At 57.3% G+C, this 25,660-nt stretch overlaps 2 protein-coding genes across 2 annotated transcripts; both read right to left on the reverse strand.

Annotated features, from left to right (window-relative positions):
- CPSF4L (cleavage and polyadenylation specific factor 4 like) lies at window positions 1–9,451 on the reverse strand. Its single transcript, XM_042966443.1, has 8 exons — window positions 9,349–9,451; window positions 8,763–8,813; window positions 7,858–8,010; window positions 4,562–4,657; window positions 3,533–3,626; window positions 2,989–3,028; window positions 1,692–1,859; window positions 1–712 (listed from the first exon to the last, which is right to left on the reverse strand). Exons 1-8 carry the CDS (start codon window positions 9,449–9,451, stop codon window positions 620–622), a joined length of 798 nt encoding a protein of 265 aa, XP_042822377.1. The 3' UTR covers window positions 1–619.
- Window positions 9,452–21,099: 11,648 nt separating this feature from the next.
- CDC42EP4 (CDC42 effector protein 4) lies at window positions 21,100–23,844 on the reverse strand. The gene has a single exon (XM_042966756.1). The coding sequence runs from the start codon at window positions 23,829–23,831 to the stop codon at window positions 22,782–22,784; it is 1,050 nt and encodes a 349-aa protein (XP_042822690.1). The 5' UTR covers window positions 23,832–23,844; the 3' UTR covers window positions 21,100–22,781.
- Window positions 23,845–25,660: the final 1,816 nt, after the last annotated feature.

Consider the following 25,660-nt stretch of genomic DNA (forward strand, 5'->3'; position numbering starts at 1 on the left):
TCTCCATGTCTCCAAAAGTCTCTGCTTTAACCTCCCCGCTCCTCTCCCAGTGGGTCAGACTCCCTTGACTCCCGCATCCGCGTAAACAGAATGGCATTAAATGGTCCAGGTCACGCCCCTACCCCCCCAGGATAAGACTGGTGTGTACCGTCTCCCTCCCCATAATTCCTCACATCAGGCGTGCACAGGGTCTAGCCTTAAATTTAAGTAAGCCGTAACAGGGAAGCAGCTGTCATGCCAAAGGAAACCATTGAGTTTAATCACCAGTTTGCAGCAGCAGTGACGCCACGTGCACGGGAACTGCCCCGTGCAGCCCAGGCCGGTCTTGTAGCGGGTGCAGGAAACGCGCAGACGGGGGCGGCTGTTCCCACTAGCTTGGGTTCGGGGTTTAGGTACATTCTGCTCCCCCGTTTTATGGCTAACTCGTCCTGCCACAGGTTGCGTGCCTCCAGTCCTGTTGTGTTTCTAGCAGCTCGTTCACGGACAGAATGAGAGGAAATAAGCCCGAATGCAGCACGCTACTCCCGCATCTCCTACCCTGTTGAGGCGGACAGTAGGGTTCACTGGGAACAGAGAGGACCCCACAGCGTGGCCCCTGGGTGTCTTCACTAGAAGGTCTTCAGTTACCCCACAGACCAGGGGTTATTTTTTGATAACTCCTACCTGTTGGAGTCTTACTACATTTGCTGGCATAATGGCCCGGTTTTCGACACTAAAAGAAAAAGATTAAGGGTGTAACTTTTCATAGATTCAAATCTCAGTAGAAACATCTTAACCTGTCTAAGGAACCATAAAAGCTAGTTAGCTGCCTAACTAGCTTTTTTTTTTCTTAACTTTATTTTGAGAAACCGAGACAGCACAAGTGGGGGAGGGGCAGAGAGACTCCCAAGCAGGCTCCGCACTCAGCACGGCTGACAGGGCTTGAACCCATGAAGCCGGGAGATCCCCACCCGAGCCGAAACCAAGCGTCGGACGCTTAACCGACGGAGCCACCCAGGTACCCTTGATGGATTTTATCTTAAATGAAGCTCCGTTTCAGGCCTGAGAGACCTTGAGATTCAAGCCATTATCACTATCCCAGAGAACAGGGCTCTGGATGTTCAGAGGCCCCCCAAAATCAAACGTATGAGAAAGGCAAGGGCCCCGTTCCCTGGCCTCTGCCGGTGGAGGTTGCTCTTAACAGTGTAGAGCGGCCAGAAGCACAGGACAGTCAGGGCGCCTGGCTGGCTCAGTTGGTGGAACGTGGGACTCCTGATCGCAGGGTGGGGAGTTGGAGCTTCACATTGGGTGTAGAGATTACTTACAAATAAAATCTCTAAAATAAAAAGAGCACAGAACAGCGTAGAGTTTGTCTCGTGAAGGTATGCATGATGTTTTTCTTCTTGATAACCAGGGGGAAAAAAAGGAAACCAAAGTGCTACATTCCCTTAGGAAATCCTGCCCCCTAAATCTTGAGGACATTATAGATCAACTCAGAGCTGGTAACGCAGCAAAGAAGGTGATGGAAGCTGTCTAACTTAGTAGCTTTTAAAGAAAGTCTTGTCTGGCCAGAGAGGTAAGTCAGATGAGGTCGTGGAGACTTAGGGTAACATTGGGGTTACCAGTGCCCGCTCACTGCCCTCATTCACACCCCTAGACCCCAGTGTGGTGGTCTTACCTGACCCGAAGGGAGTCGCACCGCAGCTACTCACCCTGTAGCACGGGCCGGGCTCCGGCGCCCTGAGTCCCAGGTGGTAGGAGACCAGGTGCTGCTGGGGCCTCTGAGCGGGGAGAAGCGGTCCCTCCGGCGGGGAAGGGGGCCTGCGAGGCTCCCAGGCACGAGCAGGAGGGGCTGAACCCCGTGGCCAGTTGACAAGCTGCTGATAAAGTCAGGAGAAAACACTGCAGACGTGGCGACTTTGCACTGAGGGCAGGGGCTCCGGCCAGGCGTGTACATGCAAAGCAGGTTTCAAGGTGCTTTACTGCGGCGTTAATTGCCGACCGCGTGGCTCCCGACGAGCCTTAGACTTGGGCTTGTGGATCGCCCACAGTCATCGAGGAGGCTTCCCCCCTGGAAGCGGCAGAGGGCGCCCTTCCGAGCCGGCGCCCGCCTTCCCTCTGGCTGAGGGACCGGATGTGGGGCCACTGATTGACAGGGGCTAAGCGCCCGCCCCCCGTTCCCACGCCTATTTTGACCTCCTTCAGACTTAACTGGCCTTCCGACTTTCAGTCTTCCGGACCAGGGGTCAGCGAAGACTTTCTGTAGGAGACCAGAGAGGAAAGATTTCCGGCCTTGCAGGCCGTCTGGGCTCCGGCGCAGCCCCTCCTAAGCACGAGACCGGCTGTAGATGACGCGTACGTGAGCGTGGCCCGGTTCCAATAAAACTACGAGCACTGACATTTTCATTTTCACGTGTTACAATATATTCTGGTTTCTTTCCCCTACGATCTTTAAAAAAAAAAAAAACCCACTGCAAGTGCGGGGCTGTACAAAAATAGGCAGTGGCCCGATCTGGCCCCCGGGCTGTAGTTTGCTGACCCCTGATGCGGGTGCTCGTCAGTGCTTGGTAGCAGTGGGAAGAGTATGTGTTCCCGCAGGGACCGGGCACAACCAGGATGGCCCCGATGCAAGCCCGGAGCTGGGCCCCTTGGTCTTTATCAAAAAACCACACACGTCGGGCGCCTGGCTGTCCTAAGTTGGAGGAACATGCGACTCGTGATCTCAGGGTCGTGAGTTGGAACCCCACTGATTATTTACACACACATGCCGCCCACTAAGGAGAATTCGAGGGCCGATGAGCTGAGCAGGGCCGCTACCTGCCGCAGAGGCTGCAGAGGTGGGAGGGGGTCTGGGCCGTGGCGGGTGCCTCTCCCGGGACGGGTACTTGGAGCGGACCGTGCGAGGGTGAGGGCAGCTGGGTAGTGCGGTGCCAGAGTAAGTGCTCTCCAGGGAGCGCGTGCGGTAAAGGGAACGAAACACCCCTGCCCCCTCCCTGCCTGCACACTCACCTTCGTGAAACTCGGGTTGAATAAAAGATTCATCTTGGGACTGAGGGAAGTACAGAGAGAGAGAGAGAGAGAGAGAGAGAGAGACAGTTACAGCCTGGCTCCGGCCCTCCATCACCTGCTCATTAGCGTGCTCCTCACCAGCCTACTGCAGATTTCCGGTTTCTGAGCCCCCTGGGGAAGGAGCCCATGCCCCAGCCGGGGGATGATGGAGAACTGCAGAGGGTTGGGGTGGGTTTTAAGTGTTTCTGCTCATTTCTAGAACAGTTTGGGAAGAGCTACATGCCTGTCAGCCCCGCACAAATACACATGAACAACCTGGGGTAGAGTTTGGTACAGCACCTGGGGGGGGGGGGGGGGGAGGGGAGGGGCGGGGGGAGGCAATGCACGGTGAGCTAGCAAGGAAATCACTGCAGGGGTGAGGGGGGGCATGCTCACCAGACACTTCATTTTCCACCTTGGACCAGTGAAGGTATAGAAGGATCTAGATCCAGAAGCCAGAAAGCAGGCACCATACTAGAGTTGCTAATCCAGGTGTCATACTTACTGTGCAAATTGGCACCTGGGTCCCTCGGGGCAGAAGCCCACGAAGTAGTTAGCGCACATTATCTTACGGACATGGCGGTGTTTGCACAGGGGACCTGCTGGGCAGAGAACAGCCAGAAACACACATGACAAATCTCACCGGGAGGGTATGGCAGTCATAGCTCTCCACTTAACAGGGTATATAAACCTTGTCCTTTCCTGCCCAAAGCACCTGCTTCCTAGCCACGTGACTGAGAGGGGAATGGCCACCTCGGAATGTGCTGGGGTGGGTGCCAGCTGGCCAGTGCTGAGCAGTGGGGTCGGAGGCATCCCTGACACACTGCATCTTGGAGGATTTACGTGGTTGTAGACTGTCATTTGTCACCTTTACTTAGCTCCAGAAGCTACAGCTGAGGAAAGGCTAACCCCACCACAGCTTACTAATCCTCCCCTAAAATGCCCCCAAAGGAACACTGCCGAGGACTCAGAACAGTGCACCTGAACACCAGTGAAAGTAAAGGGCACAGTACTCAGAGCACAGGGACTCCATTGGGGGGACCCTGCCTCTTAATGGGGCAGGTGGAGCACGCTTAGGTGACAGCACCCCCCCCCCAGGTGGGTAAAAGAAATAGACAAGAGAATGCATGTGGTCGGTCTCCCCTGGACCAGACCCGATGCCAAGGGCTTCCTGTGAGGTCCTATGTCTGCCAGCTCAATAACCCTATGAAGGAGCTGTTTCCCCTTTCGATAAGTGAGGAACTGCGTTCAGCAATTCGTTCAAGGTCACGCAGCTGATACATTCTGAAGTCACTGGGATCTGAACCCAAGTAAGCCTGCTGGGAGAAGCCATGCCAGGCTGAATGTTACCATACACAGAGGGTTCTTTTCCATCAGGGCGAGCCTGGGGGAGAACTATGGAAAGGTCTTCCGTTGGGATTTTAACCCAGGGGCACACCCCCACGGGGCCTTATCAGGAATATGCATCCTTCCCCTGCTGGGGACACCCCCCACATCGTGATCACCTAGTGCTCCCTTTCCATCGGGGCCTCACCATCCTTGCAGAAACCTTGGTCATACCAAGGACAGTCCCGGGTCTTGAAAGCTGGCTTCACGTGGAGAAAGGGACATTCCTTGTTGTTGCAATCACCTGAAAAGTCCAGCATTCTTTAAAAATGGGCTCATCTTGGGGCACCTGGGTGGCTCAGTTGGTTAAGCGCCCGACTTCAGCTCAGGTCATGATCTCACAGTCTGTGAGTTCAAGCCCCGCATTGGGCCCTGTGCCGACAGCTCAGAGTCTGGAGCCTGTTTCGGATTCTGTGTCTCCCTCTCTCTCTGCCCCTCCCCTGTTCATGCTCTGTCTCTCTCTGTCTCAAAAATAAATAAACGTTAAAAAAAATTAAAAAAAAAAAAAAAACGGGCTCATCTTAACGCTCATTTCCACCCTCCCCAAAGTGGACTGACCGCCTTGCCTAGCCTCCACTTGCCTTCCTTCCATCAGCAGCAGCTTTTAGAAGACAGCAAGGATTTTCTAATCCTTCTTGCAATCTAAGAAGAATGGATCCCAATACTACTTGCTAAGTAGGACTTGGGTAAGAATAAACACATCTGGAAGAGCAGAGGCAGGGCCAGATATCCAGAGGGAGGGACTGGAACGGAAGGCATCTGGAGGCCACCAGAGAGGAAGGAACGAAGAAGCGGCGGGGAGAGGAGAGCCAGAGCGAGCCCCTAAAGATCCAAGAGGACACAGTGTGGATGCTTTTCAATCAAGGCCCTCTGTGCTTCGTCTCTGCAACGGAGACCTACGGTGCTTCTAGAACCAGGGTACAGTCCTTTCTGGCGGACAGGCCAACAAGACCAGCTCCAAAGCTGGCGGTGGTCTGATGCTAGATGCTACACAGGGACCCCTGTGGTTGCACGATGCCTGTGCTGTAAGCTGTGGGTAATAGTCCAAGACTCGGGTCCTCTAGAAGGAGCCAGCCTCGTGGGACAGACCACTGGAGAATTGTTGTAAGAACACTCTTAGATTTCTTGCAGGAGCCCAGGGCTCTGAAGGAGCGTGGGGAGGAATCAGTTCATCTTTCACCTCATGTGAGTAGAGACTTGGTGGATGCTTCCAATCCCATCCTCCTTAAAAGCCTACAACTCACGGGTGCGCCCGCGTGGCTCGGTCGGTTGGGCGACTGACTTCGGCTCAGGTCATGATCTCATAGTCTGTGGGTTTGAGCCCCGTGTCGGGCTCTGTGCTGCCGGCTCGGAGCCTGGAGCCTGCTTTGGATTCTGTGTCTCCTCCCCTCTCTGCCCCTCCCCTGCTCACGCTCTGTGTCTGTCTCTCGATAATAAATAAACGTTAAAAAAAAAAAAAGTCTACAACTCGGTGCTTCTCAGAGCCAAAAGGACTTGATGGTGTTCGCCCCATTGGTTTTCAAACTTCTCCAGAGATCTACTTAAAGGTCGCCCTTCTGCAAAGCAGGTTTCACCGCTGATGCCTAAGAACAGTTTGAAATCACCGTTCCCTCCTGGCCTTCCCGTCTCACAAACGAGGACAGCAGTGCTCAGAGAGGGGAACTGCCGTGTGCAGCCCAGGGCAGAGTGCAGCCTCTGGGCTCCCGCCTTTTGAGGAATGGAAGTGACATCCCTCCCCTAGGGCTGGCAAGCATTTGATCTAGGAGGCAGCGGCGGGAAGTCATCTGCCCGTGCAATGCTGCCTTTCTGTCCTGGCCTGGATGCACCTCGCTGCATTCCTCTGGCGGACAGCAGGTGGCACCCGCGCCTCACCCTCCAGTCAGCCTTTTCGGAGTCCCCCAGGTAGCTGTTAGAAGAGCCCAGCCAGCTGCAGGGCCCAAGACCCTGGGCCCCCTCAGCTGCCCCTTCCCACTCCAACACCTCCCAACATAATGTTCTACATAAAACAGTTTACTTCCAATATGAACGATAATTACTTTGGGGCGCCCCGGGGGGCTCAGTCGGTTAAGCGTCTGACTTCCACTCAGGTCATGATCTCAGTTTCTGTGAGTTCGAGCCCCGCATCAGGCTCTGTGTTGACAGCTCAGAGCCTGGAGCCTGCTTCGGATTCTGTGCCCCCCCCCCTTATGCCTCTCCCCCACTGGTGCTCTGTCACCTTCTAGCAAAAATAAATAAATGTTATAATTTTTTTTTTTTTAATGGTAAGTGGCATTTTTAAATGAAAGAGGTTTAGGTGCTGACCAAGGGAAGCTGGGCTTCAGGTAACTCTGTGCTTCCCTTCCAAGAACACATGCAGGCCGCGGGACCTCAACTCCCAGCAGGCAGGACACAGAATTTTGGCCTGGGAGGAGCTCTTTGGGGATGCTTCGCCTTCTTCCCAAATAGCCGGGACCTCCCCCACTGCCCCCCCCCCCCCCGCCACTGGCACTAAGGGCAGCTTACCCCAAAGCTGCCCCAGTCAGAGACATCCCTGAAGACTGTGGCAGCTCTCTGTCCCTCCAGGTCACTCTTTTGGAACACAGTTTGAAAAGCACTGGACTAGATAATCCTTAAGGCTCCTTCCAGCTCTGGAAAGCACTGAGCTGTAGAATTTCACTGGGAAGATATTTTACAAGATCTGAGGCACACTTGCCGATTCAATCTTAAATGAGGTGGCAAGTGGTTGTGGCCTCCTGCCCCGGGCAGCCCTGTGCACGACAAAAAGAGGTCTGAAAGCCAGAGAGAAGGAGGACACTGGTCCCAACCCGACCACACAAGATAATTTTAGAGGCTGTGCTTCTGAACCTCATGACTGTATGTTTACAGTGACCCTGCACTGCCAATAAGAGATGCTAGTTTTCCGCTTACGGAAGCAATGCAAAGTTTTCTTCTATAATAACACTCCGTAAAACAAGACAGTCGAAAGAATCGACAGTGACACAGGTCAATGGCACAGGTGCTTTCTGTGTTTGGCAAGCATCGTGAAAGTGGCTTTCAAATCCTGCTGTTTGGGAAACGCTGGCCCGGACCCACCCCGGGGACAGAGACGCGGCCCATTCCAGGCTTATTTCCGGACAGTCAGTCCGGGTATGTGATTAGCCAGGACTGCAAAGGGAAACAATTCAGCCTTTGAGTCCAGCCTCACCCCACCCTTCCCGTGGGGGTGGGGGTGGGGGTTACTAGCGTGTGCCCGAGCCTGTGGGCCAGTGAAACAGGGATCCCAGAGTACAGTTCCACTGTTCCTAGGGGGCTGGAAAAGCAGGTGCCTGGGGCTCAGAGAGGCCCGGTGGGCCACCGGAGACATACACAGTCTCCTTTGGGCTTCCCTGTCACACGTCTTCCTGTCTCCCCAGTCCCCACTGCCAACCCCCCTAGGTAAGGGCTGGAGCCAGGAAGGGGCGTTACCGAACTTGGAGTAGAAGTAGCACTCGGGCATCCTGGTGACATCGTACTGGTGCAAGAAATTGCACTGGTCGCCCTTCTTACACAGTCCCCGCAGCCAGTGCTTACATACCACCATCTTCTCCCCTCGGTTGTGCCGGAGAGGACAGAGCTTCCCTGGGAACAGCAGAGCAGCCAGCTGGGAGCACCCCCACCCCCTGCTTGCCTGGGATTCCCGAGGAGCGTGCCCCTCGTCCATCCCGTCACCTGACCCCTGGTGGAGGCCACACGGAGGACGGGCTGTCGTCTTAGCACTGCCACACCTTCGCCCAAAGTTTCCTCTCTGCCTGGCCTGCCCTCGTGCTTCTCAAACCCCGGGAAGCCCCAGGGGGTCAGGACAGCTCCCAGCAGCCTCACAGCCCCCCTCTCCTCCAGGCTCAGGGTGGGGCTCCTACCAGAGAGCAGAGCCGTGGCTCCAGCCCGGGACCCCCACCCAGCACGGCCCCTGGCACATAGTGCTTGTTAAGGGCCTGTTAAAACCAGGTCTCAGAAACCCCCCTCAAAGGTTGTGTTTCCTGACCCTGGAGGCCTAACGTGCTGACCTAAGAGCCGGCTTTGTAACTAACAACTTAGAAGGAAGTAGAAATGTCCTGTATGACTCTGTTACCTTCTTACGGGGGTACTGCCATCAGCAGGAAGGATGCCCCAGTTCCCAAGTTCCTAAACAGGACCAGCCTCATGCTTGGCCACCCCTCTGATAGAATGTGAGGGTTGCTGGGAAGGGGTTCTTTGTAAATAGTCCTACCCTCACCCGGCCAATGACTCGCTTGGGTGTGACCTTCCACCAGAGCACTTGGATTTCTTTGCAAGAGGGCGTAGATGTGTAGACGGCCCCAGCCCCCCACGCCCCGGTTTCCCTGCTGACCCACCTTTCTCACAGAGCCCTTTAGCGAAAAAGTTGCACACAGCTGAGCCCGACTCTAGAAGGGGAAGAAGGAAAGAGAGAAGGTAGCTTCACCAGAGGCTGCACCTGCCAGGGGGTTTTTCCTCCTCAGGAAGTCCCTACCCACCCCCACCACCCCGAACCTCCCCAAAGCTTGGGCCTGGGGGCTAGGGCCTGGCTCTTTGGATGCTGGCCTCCAGAACCAGCCTCAAGACCTCAACACCTAAGCCCCAACTCTGAAACACAGGTGATGGAGGGGCCCAAGGCAACTCAGGAGGCCAATGTGGACTTTCCTGGCTTCTCACCATTCCCTTTCTGTATCTCTCTGCTTTCCCCGTCTGGAAAATGGGCTGCCTGGAAGTCAGCTCCATTCTCCTGGAATCCTGGAGAGTATGTAAGAGGGGAGCCCTCAGCCCCTGAGAAGGGGGGTGCTGAGCTGAGAATCACGGGTGGCAGGCCCCAGTCCCCAACTCGGTCCCCCTGGTGGGCCGCAGTGAAGGGGCTGAGCGGAGAAGCCCAGAGAACGGCGCGAGGTCCCCCAGGGGGACGGCTGACACCCTGTCCTCACTCACTGTCCATGCCCTGGAAAGGCAGGAGTCCAGTGCCCTTTTGCATCTCTACATCCTTCTCGAAGGTGAAGGTGAACTGCTCTAGCCCAGCAATGATCTCTTGCATCTTCCATCTCCTGCCGGGCCGCCCAAACCTGCTCAAGCCCCTGCAGGCGCACCCTATATAGCTCATCAGAGGCCCTTAAGGGGGCAGGGTCTGGTGCTGCCCCCCTCATCCCCGGATGCCAGTGGCCAGGTGACAGCTGGGCTGCTCTCCAGGCACAGCTGTCTTCTTACTCCCACCTGGTTCAGGTGCAGACGCCCCGGGGCCCCCGCGCCCTCGCGCGGTGTACCTAACATCCCGCTCACAATGCGCGCCGCTGGGGAAGAATTAGCAAAGCCGCACGTACGCACGCACGGCGTATGCGCAGACATTACCAAACCTGTGCTCAGTCTTTCAACATGAAGACAAAGCCACAGGTTAGCCTTGAGCAGAGTTGCACAAACCGACCACAGCGAGGCTGTTCTGATTCCCAGGAGCTTGGGGGCCAAAGGGTGAGGGGGTGGGCGGGGCAGGGGTGCAGAGGGAGGGAGCCCCCTCCCCCCCCCCCGCCCCCGCCTCCCCGCTTCCCTCCAATCGGGTCCCAGCCGACCCCTCCCTCTGGGACTCCTGACATCCCTTTTCTGGCCTGAGTGACAAGCCCTGAGCGTGCTCTTCATGGGAGAGGGAAAAAGGAACGAAATCCAGAGGAATCGGAAATAGTTGGATGAATAGCGCTTTGTTTACGCGCACACAATCGCGAGCTCGGCTGGGGGTGGAACCAACCAGAGGCCTCCCAGCCAGGATTCCACAGGCCACCCCAGCGCCTCCCACCCCTGAGAAAGTGCTTTGTAAACGAAATCTCTATGCAAATGTTGTTTTATTATTATTACACCACCCCTGCCCCCAGGGCTGGGGACATCTGAAAGTGCTTTCAAAGGAGCATTTTAGGGCTCTAACTAGGGCAGGCTCCCCCCTCCCCCCACGCCCTGGCCCTGAACTGGCCTTCCCTCCAACTGGAGCTGGTGTTTTCAGAGTCGCACTGGAGCCCGCAGAACCCCGACGCCCTCCTTCCTGGACCGAGCGAGCGGGGAGAGGTGGGCAGCGCCCTGCAGGCCCGAGCGGGCCTGCAAGAAGGAGCCTGCTTGCTGGCTTTTGTTTTCCCGTGGCTGTCGCCGCGCTCCTCCTCGATTTGGTGGTGTTCTTTTGAACTCGGGATCAGAAAAGAAAATAGCTGGGGAGAGAGACACCTGGAGCTGAGGCGGGGCTGGGAGGGGCGGGGAAGGGATCCAAGAGTTTCCAAAAGCCCGGGCCTCCCTCTGACTTCATTCCCAGGGAGGCAGGGGGCCGAGCCGAGACCTGTGGGAGGCTGGGGCACAGGGGCGCCCCTGGGGCAGGAACCCTATTCCCGTGCATTGATTAGTAGTCCCGAGAACACATTAATCTGTCAACACACCAACCCGGCAGGGCAGGCAGGCAGGCAGGCAAATGAGGACATCACGACTCAGCGAGGCCCAGGGCACACAGCTGGGAAGATGGTGACACGGAATTCAAATCCTGATCTCTCGATGGTTTCTTTCCATAAACATCCACAGAGCATCTACGTACAAGGGACTGGGGCCCCAAAACAGAGTGCTGCGTTCCTGCCCCCAGGAACAGCCCAGCCAAGTGGGGAGGTACACGCTGGTCCCGGGGGACGATAATGGCTAACAGGGGGAAGTTAACAGGGGTATGAACGGTAAGGGGGGGGGGGCGCTAAGCACGGGCAGGGAGGGGCGGCCGAAGAGCGTCTGGTAGCGATGGGCATGTTCCAGAAGGGAGGCCAGCCATATGAGGGCATAGAGAATGAAGCAACATGGTGGTGGGGAGGGGGTTGGTCAGGGTTTAGTTAGTCCTCCTGTTAGAGGGGTGGGGGTGACAAGATTGGCATTTGAAACTCGAGTGTCTCTTAGAGCTTAGTTTTCTATCATGAAGCCAGCGGAGCGTCCCGGAAGGGGTAGGCACCCTGGAGAGTAGATGGAGGAGGAGAGGACAGGCAGCTATTTAAGGGATGATAAAAATAATAATTAGAGCCTGGAAATATCTCCAGGGATGCTTCCCTGCACTCTGGTGGCCGGAAAGGGTTCATTGGCAAGAGCCGAGCTTGGAGGAGGCCCCCCCCCCCCGCCCCGCCCGCCCGCCCGCCCCCGTGCAGACTCCTCCCTCCATCCACCCCAGCGGCCCCTCCTCTTTCGGTCAAGGCCCCGCCCACGACCCGGACTCCCGGTCGCACCTCTGAGTGCCTGGCCAGGCCGAGGGCGTGCCCAGGATGCTGCCTAGATGACTTCCCCACTCCCAGAGCACAGTCACTGATTTGGCCTCAGAATGACAGCAGCTGGCATTCGCAGCCTTTGCTTACCCCAAATGCCTTCTAGGGTGGGTTGAATGGTCTCCCCCAAAGAGGGAGACCCAGTCCTAACCCCTGGTGCCTGTGAATGTGACCTGATTTGGAAATTGGATCTTTGCACATGTAACTAAGGATCTCAGTGAGGTCCTCCTGGAATTCGTGTGGGCCCTAAACTCCATGGCTGGGGGCCTTACAAGAGGAGAGTTTGGGACACGCAGCGACGGAAGAGACGCAGAGGAGCCCTATGAAGACAGAGGAGGAGACGGGATTCTGGCGGCTGCCGGGGGGCACCCAGGGTGGCCGGCTACCCCCAGAGACCCCGACGGAGGCGGCAACGGTTCTCCCCAAGGAGCCCGCCCTGCCTGCACCGCCCTCTCGGACCTGTGGCCTCTGCGATGGGAGGACATGTCTGTTGTCTTAAGCCATCGCCTCTGTGATAATTTGTTATGGTGGCCCCAGCAAACTAATTCATCCGCCCGCTCGGAAATTCAGCTGCAGGAGACCTCACCCCTTTTACAGATGAGCAAATAGACACACAGGGAAGTAGGTGACTACCGAGGTCCCACAGCTAATTGGAGTCAACTGGGGGCAGGTCTGGGTCTCCCACCTCCTAAAGCCTTTTGCACTCTTGTCACTCAAACCAGGAGGCTGCCCCCCGTGTATACTACCACATCAAGGCTCCCCAAGTGCACCAGCAACCCCATTGTGCAGAGACACAAAGCAAGCCCCAGGCCAGAGAAGGCGCCGGAGTGGGGAGCCGGGTGCCCCCTCTGGAACCTCATAGTCCTCCCTCTGTGCCCCGGAGCCTGTCCCCAGCACTGGTGTTTTCGTCGATTAATTAATTCATGGCTGCAAAGTGGACACCCAAATCGTTCTGCAAACAGTGGTGTTAATTTTTAATCACCATCATTATGAGGCACCCACTTAACTCCGGCTGCAGATTTCCTGAATCAGCATCACCCTGCCCCTTTCCCTCTATAGATGCACTGTTCTGAAAAGCAGGCGTGCAGGGAGCTCTAGAATTCTCTTGTCAGGAACTGGGGGAGGTCCTCGAGCCCGTCCCCCCTGGCCTTGGATCAATCTCAGCCAGTGCTTTTCCGGGCCGAGTGTGGCCAGGCCCTCCTCCCTGGTGTCTATGCATCTATCTGCCTACCTCCCACCTCGGGCACCCTGAGTTCATGCCACGGGTATAGACTGTGGCATTGGGCAGGCCAGGGTTCAAATCCGGGCTCTGCGGGGCCCCAGCCTGTGATTGTGGGCCAGTCATTTAATCACCTCCCTGAACCCCAGATTCTGCATCTGTGAAATGGGACCCACGGCGTGGCCATACCCAGGGTGCTGTGTGAGAAGTACATATGGGCATGTGGGTGCCTGACATCAGGGAGTAGCTGGGTGGGAGCCGTCCCTCCCAGAAGGTATGTGCCATAAGGAGTGAGGAACGGTGTCCCGCCCCCAGGCCCAAGGTGCCACCTTCCTCAAGCTTACTGTTCCTAAGGGCTCCTGATAAAGGAGGAGACAGGGGCCCCCCTAGGAGACAGGGGGCTCCATGCTGTTCAGGCGCTGCTGGAGGGGCCGCTCTAAGTCCAGCAGGGACGGGCCCGGTGGCTGGATAGCCATGGTGTTGGGATGGAGTGGAGGTCAGAGGAACCCCCAGTGACCCACAGCTGCTGCTGTTCAGCTCAGCCCCAAGGACAATGAGCCAGTGTGTCCTGCCCTCTCCACTGCTCTGTGCCCCAGAGATGCCACTTGGCGGGGACAGCTGTTGGCCTCACAATAGCCACTTGGAGTGCAGGGCAGGGAGGTCCAGCAGCTGGGATGGGCCTGCTCTGCCTTTGCCCAAGAGCTTGGTCTCTGGGAGTCCGGTGGTTCTAGGAAGTCTACTCTAGGAAAGGCATCCGTCTCCCCCAGGGGCGCGGGCTCAGTAATGGCACTAATGAGCCACCCACACTTCTCATCTGGGCCTCCTCCTGTCCTGACTTGCAACTGTTCAAGTTGCTTGTACCCATTTTGCAGACAAAGAAACCAGGGCTGAGAGGTGAGAAGGGCTGCCTGAACCAGTAGGTGTCGCACTTAGATGATCTTCCCAAAGACCATAGGCTCCGTCTGCAGGAGCCTGACCTCTCAGGCTCGAGAGCGTGCTGAGGCCACTGAGAGGTCATGTGACACGCACTTTGGGTCTGAGAGTCAAGGAGACAGGACGTTGTGGGGCTCAGGGGGTCCTGATAGCTTTTCTCCCCCACTGTTGCCACCTCCGTGCATCTTGGTCCTCAGGCCGTCCTCTCCTCAGCTTCTGTGCCCAGAGCCCTTCCAGGGGGAGCAGAGGCTGCTTGGAGCCTCCTGGGGTTCCTATGCCCTGTCACCGGCAGCTCTGGGGGGGATGCCACAGGCCCAGACCGCCAGCAAAAATGAGTTAGCAGAAGAGGCGTGATGGGGCCAGCTCAGGTGACACTCTGGTTTCTTCCTCCTTATCCAGAGCCCTTCCGGCGTCCCCTCGATGGTTCTGCCCCCACCCAGCCTCTAGGGAGCTAGTCTTTCGTTCATTCACTCAGCACTCACTCAAAAATATTGTTGAACTTCTCTTCATGCTGAAGGATACAGAATGAACAAAGTGCAGCTTTTATCAGTGTTCTAGGGAGCAGAATACTGGCCCCCAAAGATGCCCACGTCCTAATCTCTGAAACCTGTGAATAAGTTACCTTACGTGGCAAAGGGGACTTTGTGGGTGTGGTTAAGGATCTTGAGATGGGGGAGGTTACCCTGGATTGTCTGGGTGGGCCCAACGTCATCACAAGGGGACTTAAAAGTGGGAGGCAGGAGAGCCAGAGGGAGGCAGGAAAGGAGAGAGAGAGAGAGAGAGGTTTGAAGACGTTACTCTGCTGGTTTTGAAAATGGAGGAAAGGCCATAAACCAAGGAAGGCAGGAGGTCTCCGGGAGCTGTAAAAAGTGAGGAGGCAAGATTCTCCCCTAGTACCTCCAGAAGAAATGCAGACTTGCTGACGCCTTCATATTCATTCATTCATTCATTCAGTAAGCTCTACTCCCAATGTGGGCCTTGAAACTCACAACCCGGAGACAAGAGTCTCATGCTCTACCAACGGGAGCCAGCCAGATGCCCCCGGCCTGCATTTTGGAAAGAACCTGCGGCTGCAAAGCCCTGGGGCTGCTCTCCAAGGAAGGCCCCCCCGAGAAGGACTTGGAGCAGCCCGTTAGCCAGAATCCAGCAGTCCCAGGAAAGGGGGTCGTCTTCCCTACAGCCTTGAAGCTGTCTATGCTTTGTAAAGGAGAGAAACATTCAATGTCAGGATCCACAGTAATTATTAGCCGGGTTCTCATATCTGTATCTATTCCTGCATCCCAGGAGATGGCTTTGTGCACCTCCTGGGGTACACGCACCCCTTTCCTCCCACTTGCAGGAGGGGGGCGGAAGGTTTCTGTAGGACACAGAACCGCCAGCTGGCTGTTGACAGTGTGATGGATTGATTCTCCCAGCCACGGCCTGGGGCACTCATTTTGATGGATTGGGGGCCAAGGTCACGAGTTTGATCTGCCTTTGGGTCAATTGAGTCTGGAAGAAAAACTCCATTTCCATCACAGCAGACTGCCCTCCAGTCTGTTACTTCTAAATGATTCTCGGGTCACAAGGCGGACAGACAGAGTACGGATGGAAAAACCCTCCAGGCCCCAACTATTGATGGGAAGTCAATTGTGCCCATTTTGTGTCCAAGCCCAGTGGGTGTGAGTGGCAGAAGCCGACAAGCAGAGGGCAGCCCTGCCTGGCTCCCAGCCTGGACGACCCCCCAACCCATCCCGCCTGCATGTGCAGGCTTCTGGGAGCTAGTGGGGCTAGAGGGGAGAGGCTCACCAATGCTGACCTTCCCTCCGGTCGGCGGTGGGGGTGGGGGGAGGGAGGAGGGTTATCACAGCCATGGAGCTGTCCTTGGTCTTACTTCTTGGCTTGAATTGCATCTCTGGGCCATGACTCCAGGGAGATGAGCAGCTAGAGACACATGGGGAGTTGCCCCCCCCTCTCAGTCAGTGCTGGTTGCCGGGACACAATACCACAGATGGGGGCTTGAACAGTAGGTTTTAGTTCCTCACAGTTTCTGGAGCCTGGGAGTCCAAGATCAGGGTGCCGGCAGATTCGGTTCCTGTGAGAGTCCACTTCCTGTCTCGCTGTGTCCTCACGTGGTGGAGAGAGACCCTCCAGTCTCTCTTCCTCCTCCCAACAGGACATTAATCCCATTGTGGGGGTCCCATGCTTGTGAACTTACCTAAACCTGTTCACCTCCCCGAGGTGAGGCCCCCTCCTAATACCATCACACTAGGGGGGTGGGTAGGGACGGAGGACATCAACGTATTAACTTAGGGGATCACAGACGTCCAGTCCGAGGCACCCGCTTCCCACACAGCTGCCTTCTGGCCGTATCTACTTGAAATGTCCGAGACCCACCCTAGCTCCCCTGAAGTTGGTGCCTCCTGCCATCTCCTCTCAGGAATGTCACCACCCCAGATGCTCGGGCCAAAGCGAGGGATGTCCTTGATTCCTCGAATGGGCCGGTCCTGCTCTTCGCATCATAGATTTCTCTCATTCGTGGGTCTGATTCCAACTCTCCTCTCTCAGGGACATTTCCCTATTACCTTCTCTAAAGTAAGACCCAGGGGCACCTGGGTGGCTCGGTCGGTTAAGCGTCTGACTCTTAATGTCAGCCAGGTCATGATCTCATGGTTTGTGAGTTCGAGCTCCACATCAGGCTTTGTGCTGACAGTGCAGAGCCTGGTTGGGATTCTCTCTCTCTCTCTCTCTCTGCCCCTCCCCTGCTCTCTCTCTTTCTCTCTCTCTCCCTCTCAAAATGAATAAACATTAAAAAAAAAATTAAAGTGAGACCCAGGTCATTTCCTGTCCCAACACTCACCAGTTTATCCCTGAGAAGCCCTTAGTGCCATGCCCAGTGTTTCACATATTTCCTGTCTTGCTGGTACTCTGTTTGCTCCCCCAGCCCACCTCACCCCTAGCCCACCTCACCCCTAGCCCACCTCACCCCTAGCCCATGTTCCCACTGTGAGGCTTCTCCATCAGGCCCAGCAGGTGCAGTGCCCGGGCCGGGCCCTCAGCACTTTTACAGGCCCACGAAAATGTTTTAATTTCCTTAAAATCAGAAGACGATATGGGAGCGTTTAGGCCAAAGAAAACGTTTTAATATTTAATATTAAAGCACGCATCCTTTTCCTAACGCGGTAAAAAGTGCCCGATTGTTCACCCTCTTACATTCTCTCACCGTTCCTGTGCCTCTCACAGCGCCGGGCACACAGCAGATGCTTAATAAACACCTGCCGGGGACACACGAACGAGTCTGTGCTGCCCATTTCTGTCTTCGGAGAACACAGCCTCAAACTTGCAGGCGGCTATGATTTGACTCGCCGGGGACAGGGGGGGAGCCCTGGTTGGGAGACACGATACTGAAGCAGCATCTTCCAAGTCACCTGGGAAATGACACAGTCCACTCGCCACCCTAGGTCTGCGGAGGGCAGCCCGGCCCCAGCCACCCTCTCAGTGCATTCCTCAGTGTGGCTCCAGGGGCAGAGACTAGAAATCTGTGTCTCTATGGTGCTTCTCATATTACACCTTCAGAGAAACATGCTGATGGCTAAAGAGAAGTGCCAGCTTTCTCAGTAAAGTAGGTAAAATTTAAGATGCAAATGTACACATTTCCCCCCGCGGGACTCCATAGCCTTTTTTTTTTTTTTTTTTTTTTTTTGCTTTGAATAAAAAACATGTGACTTGAAAACCGTTTTGTCTTAAATTGGCCCTTATGGAGGGGCGGGGTTTGAGGGAGGAAAATGGTGTTCCTGAAACAGGAGAACAGGAGCAGTGGTTTTCAGCCCCGGATGGGACATCTGGCAATGCCTTCTGGGGACGTTTTGGATTGACCTAGCCAGTTGCGGGGGATGCTATTGGCATCTAGTGGGTAGAGACCAGGGATGTCGCTTAACCTCCTCCAGAACAGTTCCCAATAACAAAGAATGATGGGGGCCCACTTGTCAAAGTGCTGAGGTTGAGAACCCCTGCTTTGGAAGAATCTAAATTCTATGTCTTGGGTAAATGACTTGGATCACTTAGGTCTGGCCTTTTCCATAGACCTGATTTTATTGATCTGCACTTTGGCATCGAGCCCTGGATTTACATTGAGCAAAAATGGGGTTTGTGTGGCTCTGTTAGGAGACTGTGGTTGAGGACATTGTCTGAGACCCCACCCCTGGCTCCTTCAAAGATCTCACAAGAGTCCCTCCCAGACCTCAGAATGTGCACAGTTGCTTCTGGGATCCTTTTAACCTTGTGGACTTCATGAGTTTCCTAACAGGTGGATTTCCCTTTTCACTTCAACTAACGGGAAGCTCAGAGTCCAAGTTGCAGCCCATCTTTGAGAACTGCGGAGGCCCACGCGGAGAACATTTCTGCTGTGCCACCCTCTTGGTTCATTGTACTGTGTGTTCCAGCCCTGTTTTTGCTTTGATCTATTTTTATCCTATTGTAGTTTACTTTTTGTGTGTGTGTGTGTGTGTTAAGCTGCCTCCAATCCTTTGGCAACGAAGCAGGCCATAAAAACAAAACAAGATTCAGCAGAGCCCTGTGGCCTCAGCGGGTATTTTTTAACATGCCAAGTGTCATTTCAAGGCTAGAGTCCTGCCGGGGGAAGGCAGCTACCCTTGGCTCCTCCTGTCCTCTCCTGGGAGTCTCCCTTCTTGGAGAACAGCAGTTCCGTGGATTGCAGCAACAGGTTTTAGAGGCAAAGCCACCGACACCCATCTGCCTGCAAATACCTCTCCCTCCCCCAAACATTCTTTCCAGTCTCCCATCTGGCTCCTGCCAAGCTGCCAAGGGGCTAGACAAGCTCTCCCTTTGCTATTCCTAAGTTGCCCACATTTTCAGTCGGGGCCTCCAGGGTTAGGCTGTGTAGACTGTCACTGCAGCCAGGGCGGTGTTGGGGGTGGGGTGGGGTGGGGACCTGTATGCAGAGGCGGGGACCTTTGGAAGGCTGTTGTGTGAGGGCGGGGGTGAGCCAGGGGTGGGTAGGGGGAGCTACATACACCTGGAAAGGTCAACCCCGCCCCCCACCCGTCAGCCCAACTAACACTCCCAGCTCAAGCAAGCACCCGTGCCCCCCACGTCCCACAGGCAGGGCTTGCCCCTCGTCCACCAGGCCGGAGCCAGAGCCAGTCCAGTCCGCCTGTCTCCTCTGCTCTGTTCTGCTCACTCGACCCGGCCAGGGCTTCCTTCCCCCAGCCTCTGTCTGCCCATCTGTAAAATGGGGGACCGGGAGAGGTGGACCGGATCCTAAAACTTGGAGATGCTAAGAACCCCTCCTTCATGTGTCCCGACCCCCTCTATTCCTTTTGTCCACTTTCTTCTGGGAACGTGGTGAAGCGGGAGAACGGCTTGTGTGCGTGACAGAACGGAGTCGGAGGCGAGCCCTTTGCGGGACCAGCCTGGACACCAGCAGGAACACGGGCCCGAGGCTGCAGGCTTGTGAGGCAAGCAAGGGGCCTACCCGGCAGGGACAGAGGCCAGCCCTGAGTGACCCCGAGAAGGGCCTTCGCACGCCCTTTGGAAGGCGTGAATCAGCAGCCGCCAGCCCCTCGCCTGGCAGCGAGCAGTACCCCCTTCCCCTTGGGCGCACAGCCCAGGTGAGCTGGGAACGCCCCACCCAACTTGGCCTCTCTCTGCACTGGCCTGCTCAGTCGGGTCACTGGCCCTGCTGGCCACTGCCGGTCCCGAAGTATAAATCATCAGGTTGGGACAGCGGTGGAGAGGAAGGCCTTGGAGGCCGTGCCCGGGTCCGTGCCCCAGCTCCTCCATTTGCCAGCTGTGTGTGGCTGGGCAGGTTCCTTGGCCTTCCGTTGCCGCGGCGTCCTCATCCGTAGAATGGGGGTAATATGAATAGCGAGGGCCTCACAGAGTTGTCACGACGATAAAAGAGGCCAGCACCAAGGGCAGTGCCTGGCATATGGCGGTCCTAAGGGCTGGCACCCAGCCTTCACCACAGTAATGGTGCAGGACAGCATGTGCCCGGGGAAGCATGAGCAGAGCCCCGGCCTGCAGCGGTGGTCGCGGACGGGACGCGAAGGCTGGACCGGGGCGGGCTGGTGCTGACGCGCATCTTTAGGCTAGAGCCACAGCCCTGCCCGGAGCAGCAAGCTCTGCAGCACATTTTTGTTAAGTGTTGGCCTTGACCTGAATTAGCATGACTACATTACTGCCCAGATGCAGCCCCTGGCTCCTGCTTTGGGTTGCTGGAGGTAGAAGGGGCCCTACAGGGCATCCGTTAAGGCGAGATGTGCCCTGCAGGGGCCGTGGGCTTCTCAGGCGAGCCTCGGGGACCAAAGGGGAGAGAGTCTTCTCCCCTCCCTCTTTTGGGGCCACCACACCCTGCTTCTCACTCCCAGCCTCAGCCACATCCCTCATTAGCTGAGAATGAGCCCCTCTAGGGACAGAGGGGCCGGTGCAACATTTTTATTATGCTCCTAATTGCTTCCCAGGGAGGATGAGCTCAAGTCCAAATTTCTCTGCGGATGCTCGAGGCGAGGGGCAGGGTTTCCAGGAACTCAGCCCCACTGGCCCCCGTGTGGAAAGGAGGATGTGTGAGGGACTTCAGCTAGCAAACCCTGCCTTGCCTGGGCTGACAGGGCGGACGGGTCTCCAGGTCCCCAACCAGGACAGACACACCCGCAACCTCACTTCCTGAAGGAACGAAGCTCCCGGGAGGCCGTGAGCAGCCAGGTGAAAGGGCTTTAGGTCCATGTTGTCCTGAGTCTACTGCTTAGTGACTTGGGGAAGGTGGCCAGGTGGCGTCTGGACCCGTTTCTTACGGGCTCTCAGGCCGTGAGTCTGGACGAAGGGCACGCCGCCTGTAACATTCTCCGGGTCAGATGGGGAAAAGCCGGGAAAGAAAGGAGGGCGGCTCCTTTCTAGGGACTGTGTCTGCACCCGGCCCTGTAAGAGCCGCAGGGTTCCCTTATCACAGAGGAGCAGAAGGAGGCACGGAGCAGCTAAGTGACTTAGTGGCCACAGGCCCCCAACTGGCAAGTGGCGGGTGGGCCACCAAAATCCCAGAGCCAAGACCTGCCCAGCAGATGGGCACACAAGCCTCGTCCCTCCAGGGGCCGGAGAGCAGCGCAGGAGGGGAGGGGCCCCAAAAGGACAGGGAGAGCAGCCACCCCAGATCCCGAGTGCCTCAGGGGCACAGGCAGCCCCAGGGCCCCCAGTCGGCACCCGTACCCACCCACATCCTGCAATAACCCTCCCCAGAAGCAGAGACGGACACCGGGAGTTCCACAGCGTTTTTTTTTTTTTTTTGGTTTTTTTTTTTAATGTTTCCTCACTGTTTTAACAATACCATGAAAAAATATATACAGTTTAGAATCTGGAACTGACCACTGTTCGCATGGGTTTCAAGGGCAGCTGGTGGGGGCTGTAGGGCCCCTTCTGACTCCTCCCCTATGTGGGAGCCACACTACTGGAAACAGTACCGACAGGGCACCGGAATCAGGAACTGTCTGGATCAGGATCTGGCAACAAGCGGGAGAGGCTGCAGCAGTGACGCCCCCTAACCTTGGCCTGTCCCCTCCCTCCGCCGCGTACGAGGGGACAGGAGAAGGTGGGTCAGCTTGCTCCCAGGACAGGAAAATAATCATCAGTTCACCCTGGGGCACATGCCCAAGCTCCCACTCGACCTCCTTGGGCAGGGTTACAGGACCAAAGTGAAACGCTGGAATCTCAGAAGAACAACAAATAGTTTTTTTAGCATAAGTATGTCCCAAACATGGTGTGGGGCATACTTATACTACAAAAATTATCCTTTGTATGCCTGACATCCTAATTTATCTCCGTGTTCTGGTTTTGTTTTGTTTTATTGCTAAATCTGGCAACCCTCTATCCTTAGGGGCCTCAGAAGTGGGGGAGAGGGTTCTGCTGGCAGAAAAGGCCTAAAGGAAGGGGAAGTGGTCAGTGTGTGTGTGTGTGTGTGTGTGTGTGTGTGTATGGGGGGGGGAGTAACTCAGTCAAAAAAGCTTCTAGCCCTCCAAGAAATGATATATTAATTTTTTAAAAAATCCTTTTCCAGAAAATTTCTACACTGGCTGCCTTCAACTGTTAATAGCCATGGAGTGGGGCAGGAGGGGAAGGACACACACGCACGGACACCCACCGCATACAGTTCTAAATAAAGTCTGGAAGCACTTAGTATAAAGGTTTTCTAAAAGGATTTGATCTTCTATCTGGTAGCAGAGCTGTTAACACTGTTCCAGATATGCTCTGGAAGGATTTAAACAGGACAGGAGAACAAACAGATCGATAGGGGCCGAGCGAGTGCCCAGCCTGTTCCTAGTGTCATCCTGGAAAGGCCCCTTTTAGAAAATTCAGGAAGCCTGGGGCCTCCTTTCTTTCGTTCCCCATCCTGTTCTCCCCCTCTGGAAGGGGCCGCGTTAGTGCACACATTCAGTCCGGCTTTGCTCCAAGGGGCTCCAGGCTCACGGTACAGGAGCTGGGAGCGGGGGGCCGGGGCGTGGGACCACCTTTCCTCCTGCCACATGGCCACCAGTCACAGCAGAAACGCCAGGAGAGGAAAGGCGAGCCGAGCGTCCTTGGCCGAGGCACCGGGGCCGCTCCCGGACTGACCTGCCGCTGCTGCCCCACGAGGCGGGGACTTGGCTGACATGCGTCACCGTCTGAGGCCGGGTTGGAGGGAAGGGAGAACCGGTTCCTGCCGCAAGCACCCGGTCCAGCCCGCAGCACACGGGAGGGCTGGGTGCGCCAGGCAGCTGGGTGCCCACGCCACCTCCCTGTGTCCCCATTGGGGCCCCGGCCTCGCCAGCGCCCCACGTCCAGGACGGGGGACGTCCAGGGTCTGCGGTGGAAGCCAGGCTCCCGGCTGCCTTGCACAGGATGGGACGGGACAGGGAAGGGAAGGGGGTGGTGGCCTGGAGGGGGGGAGGGGGCAGGGAGGAGACGGGAGCCCCCCTCCCGCCTGGTGCCCCTCACACCCGGATCTCATCCTCCTCCTCCTCGTCCATGAAGGAGAACTCCTTGTCCTGCTGCCGGGGCAGCGCAGCCCGGGCCCTGTCGGGCCCCCGCGAGGCGGGGCTGCGCTCCTCCAGGATGCCCGAGGTGCAGCTGGACAGGGAGCTGCTGTCCCGCGTGGTGTGGCTGCCCTCGCTGCGGGCCGAGCCGGGGCTGGGGGCCGCCGCCCAGCCCTCGTCCTGGGGCAGGTCCCGGCCCGACGCGCCTTCTTGCTGCCTTGCCCGTGGAGGGGCCGCCGATGCCAGGGCCGGGGGAGCCCGGAGGGTGCTGCCTGTGGGGTCCCCGTCACGGTAACCGCCGCCCTCCTCCTCGGGGTCCCACTCCTCCTTGTCCATGATGCTGAGGACGTCGCCCAGCATGGAGGGGCCCAGGTCAATGTGGAACGACATGACCGACTCGGCGTGCTTGAGCCCCAGGCTGGCCTTGGGCACCACGGGCAGCTCCGTCAGGTCCCCGAAGGCCTGCTCGTCGAGGAGGGGGTCGGGGGAGTGGGGCGCGGTGGCCCCGTTCCGCCGGGGCGCCAGCTCCCCCTCGCCCGCCTCCTCCTGGCCGCCCTCCCCGGCGCTCGCCTTCTTCACGGGGCTGGACGACAGGCTCTTGGGCAGCTTGCCGGAGCCCTTCTCGGCGGCCTCCTTCTCGTTCAGCTGCGGCAGGGACATGGCGTTCTTGACGAACAGAGCCGAGTCCCGCAGGGAGCCCAGCATGTCCCTCTGCTCCCGGTCCCCCCTGGTCACCGACTGCGACCGCTTGCTGCCCCGGAACTTCCGGGACAGGAGGCCGCGTTTGGAGGACGAGGAGGCGGCCTGCTCCTCCAGGGACTCGCCGTCCAGCTCGCCGGCCTTGCTGTTGAGGAAGGACGTGTCCCCGAAGGCGTCCCCCGCCCGGCCCACGTGCATGGTGTGCCGGAAGTCGCCCAGGGGGGCGCTGATCATCTCGGCCGTGAGGTCCACGCGGGAGCGGCGCTTGGAGTGAACCGAGCTCGACACCAGCTGCTTGAGGATGGGCATCTTGCCGGTGGGGGGAGGGGGGCGGGGGGCGGGCCTCCCAAGGCGGCAGGCGGGTCGGGGGTCAGATGTGAAGTCCGGCGGGCATAGGTGCCAAGGGGGAGATCATAGGGCTGCAAGAAGAGAACAGCAGGCAAAGGGTTAACCCGGGCTGGCCGCAGGGAGGGGCTGCTGCCCAAACCTCAGCTCTCCCACCAGAATGAAATCCTGTGAAAGAAGCCACCGGTGGGTGGCCTAAGCCTGCCTGATTCTTCACGCGCAGGCACTCGGGTTAGGTAGCCGTGTAGAGTTCAGGTAGCCACAGACACGCTTTCCCCGAACCAGAGAGAAGGACGATCCTTCTTCCGAAGGACAGCATCTCCCCCGACCAGGATGCCACCAGCGTGAACACAACCACGTTTAAGGCGGTAGAGATGCACAGGCGGTTCCGTGTAGCATTCTGGGAAAGAGCCTGGGTCCAGGACAGGACTCCCGCGGATAGCCGGGCTGGAGACACGCTCTAGGTTCTTCCTGCGGTCTGACCTCAGTCCCCGTGGAGGCAGTGGACACCTCAACCTGAGTCATGGTCCTCTGACGAGGGAGAGAACAGGATGGGCTCCGGAGAGACGCTGCCCGGCACCTCCACGTCTGTGGGCGGCCAGACTCGCTTTCTGAATCAGAACTGGGGCGGGGCGGCTGGGACCCACAAAACCAGCTCTCCAGCCTTCCAGTCCTTACTGGGTGTCCCACAAATGAGGACCCCGCCTGCGACCTCTCCACCGTGGGGCCAAGCTCTTTGCTGGACACTCACCCTGTGTCTCCTAGGGATGAAGACTAGAAAATTCTGGTCTCTTGAATCATTAAGGGTGCAGGAGGAGGGCAGGGACTAGACGGCCCGGCACCTGAGATCTGCCGACCCCGGGGGGACAGTTAACCGGAACTGAAGATCAGCGAGGGGGGCCCCGGAGAGCCTGGGGCATCTGAAAGCTCCAGGTACCACCCATATAGCTCCTGGCAACACCAAGTTGAGGTCGACTGTTGGAGACAAACCAGTCCTTTTCCCTCTGGAGGGACCTGCCCCAAAGGCTAAACCCAGCAATGCAGGGCTGAGCAGGGCAGGAAGACAGACGGGATCCGACAAGGCGGGTGGGTAAGGGGTGATGGTGGCCGTAGTCTTGCCAACAAGACTTCATGGCGGGACCACTCTTCCCACTGCGAAGCGCGACCCGTGGGTGTCCCGCCGGTTTCTTCCTCACCCCCAGCTAGGCCGCCACATCCCACCTGGCCCCCGACGCCAGCCCAGCAGATCCCTGTTTCCCCTTCTGTCCCTCTCCAGACCATTCTTCACCTTTTCTCTAAAACAAAAGCCATCCAGGACTCACCGGTACAGACCCCTCGATCTGGCGACCCATCCTTGCCTCCCTCCTTCCTCCACGCCACTGCTTGCCGCTCCCCTACCTTTGCTCTCTGTCCTAGCCCTCTCTCAGCTTCTGCCTCCTGGACTCCAGGACTGGACACATGCAGGTCCCTGCTGGCACACCCTGTCACCTGGCTCACTCAACGTCCTTCCGGGCCCGGCTGAGACGTCGCTTCTTCCGGGAAACCGTCCTTAGCCAGGGTGAACCCTCTCGGCCACCTCGCCTCCGGCCTCCCGGCACTCTGGATGTCCCCTCTCCCCGCAGGCACCGGCTACATCGTTCTATTCCTGCCAGCTGGGCTGTAATGTGCCCACTGGACCCTGAGCTTCCAGAGGGTTCCGACGGGGCCGACTCACCACTGAATCCCATCTAGCAATGGGTCTTCAAAGACCTGTTGAAAGGCAACACCTCCGTCCTGCCCTCCCCCATCTCCCT

The sequence above is a fragment of the Panthera tigris genome, chromosome E1 (assembly GCF_018350195.1).
Source record: "Panthera tigris isolate Pti1 chromosome E1, P.tigris_Pti1_mat1.1, whole genome shotgun sequence".
In the NCBI taxonomy this organism is placed as follows: domain Eukaryota; kingdom Metazoa; phylum Chordata; class Mammalia; order Carnivora; family Felidae; genus Panthera; species Panthera tigris.

Excerpts from the sequence above, each read along its gene's own strand:
- CPSF4L (XM_042966443.1), bottom strand. The coding sequence starts at position 9,451 with ATGCAAGAGATCATTGCTGGGCTAGAGCAGTTCACCTTCACCTTCGAG. Across the intron at positions 8,011-8,762 it reads TAAAGGGCTCTGTGAGAAAG|GGAAGCTCTGTCCTCTCCGG; the intron begins GTGGGTCAGCAG and ends TGCTGTTCCCAG. Across the intron at positions 3,627-4,561 it reads CCAAGGTTTCTGCAAGGATG|GTCCCCTGTGCAAACACCGC; the intron begins GTGAGGCCCCGA and ends TCTGCCCAGCAG.
- CDC42EP4 (XM_042966756.1), bottom strand. The coding sequence starts at position 23,831 with ATGCCCATCCTCAAGCAGCTGGTGTCGAGCTCGGTTCACTCCAAGCGC.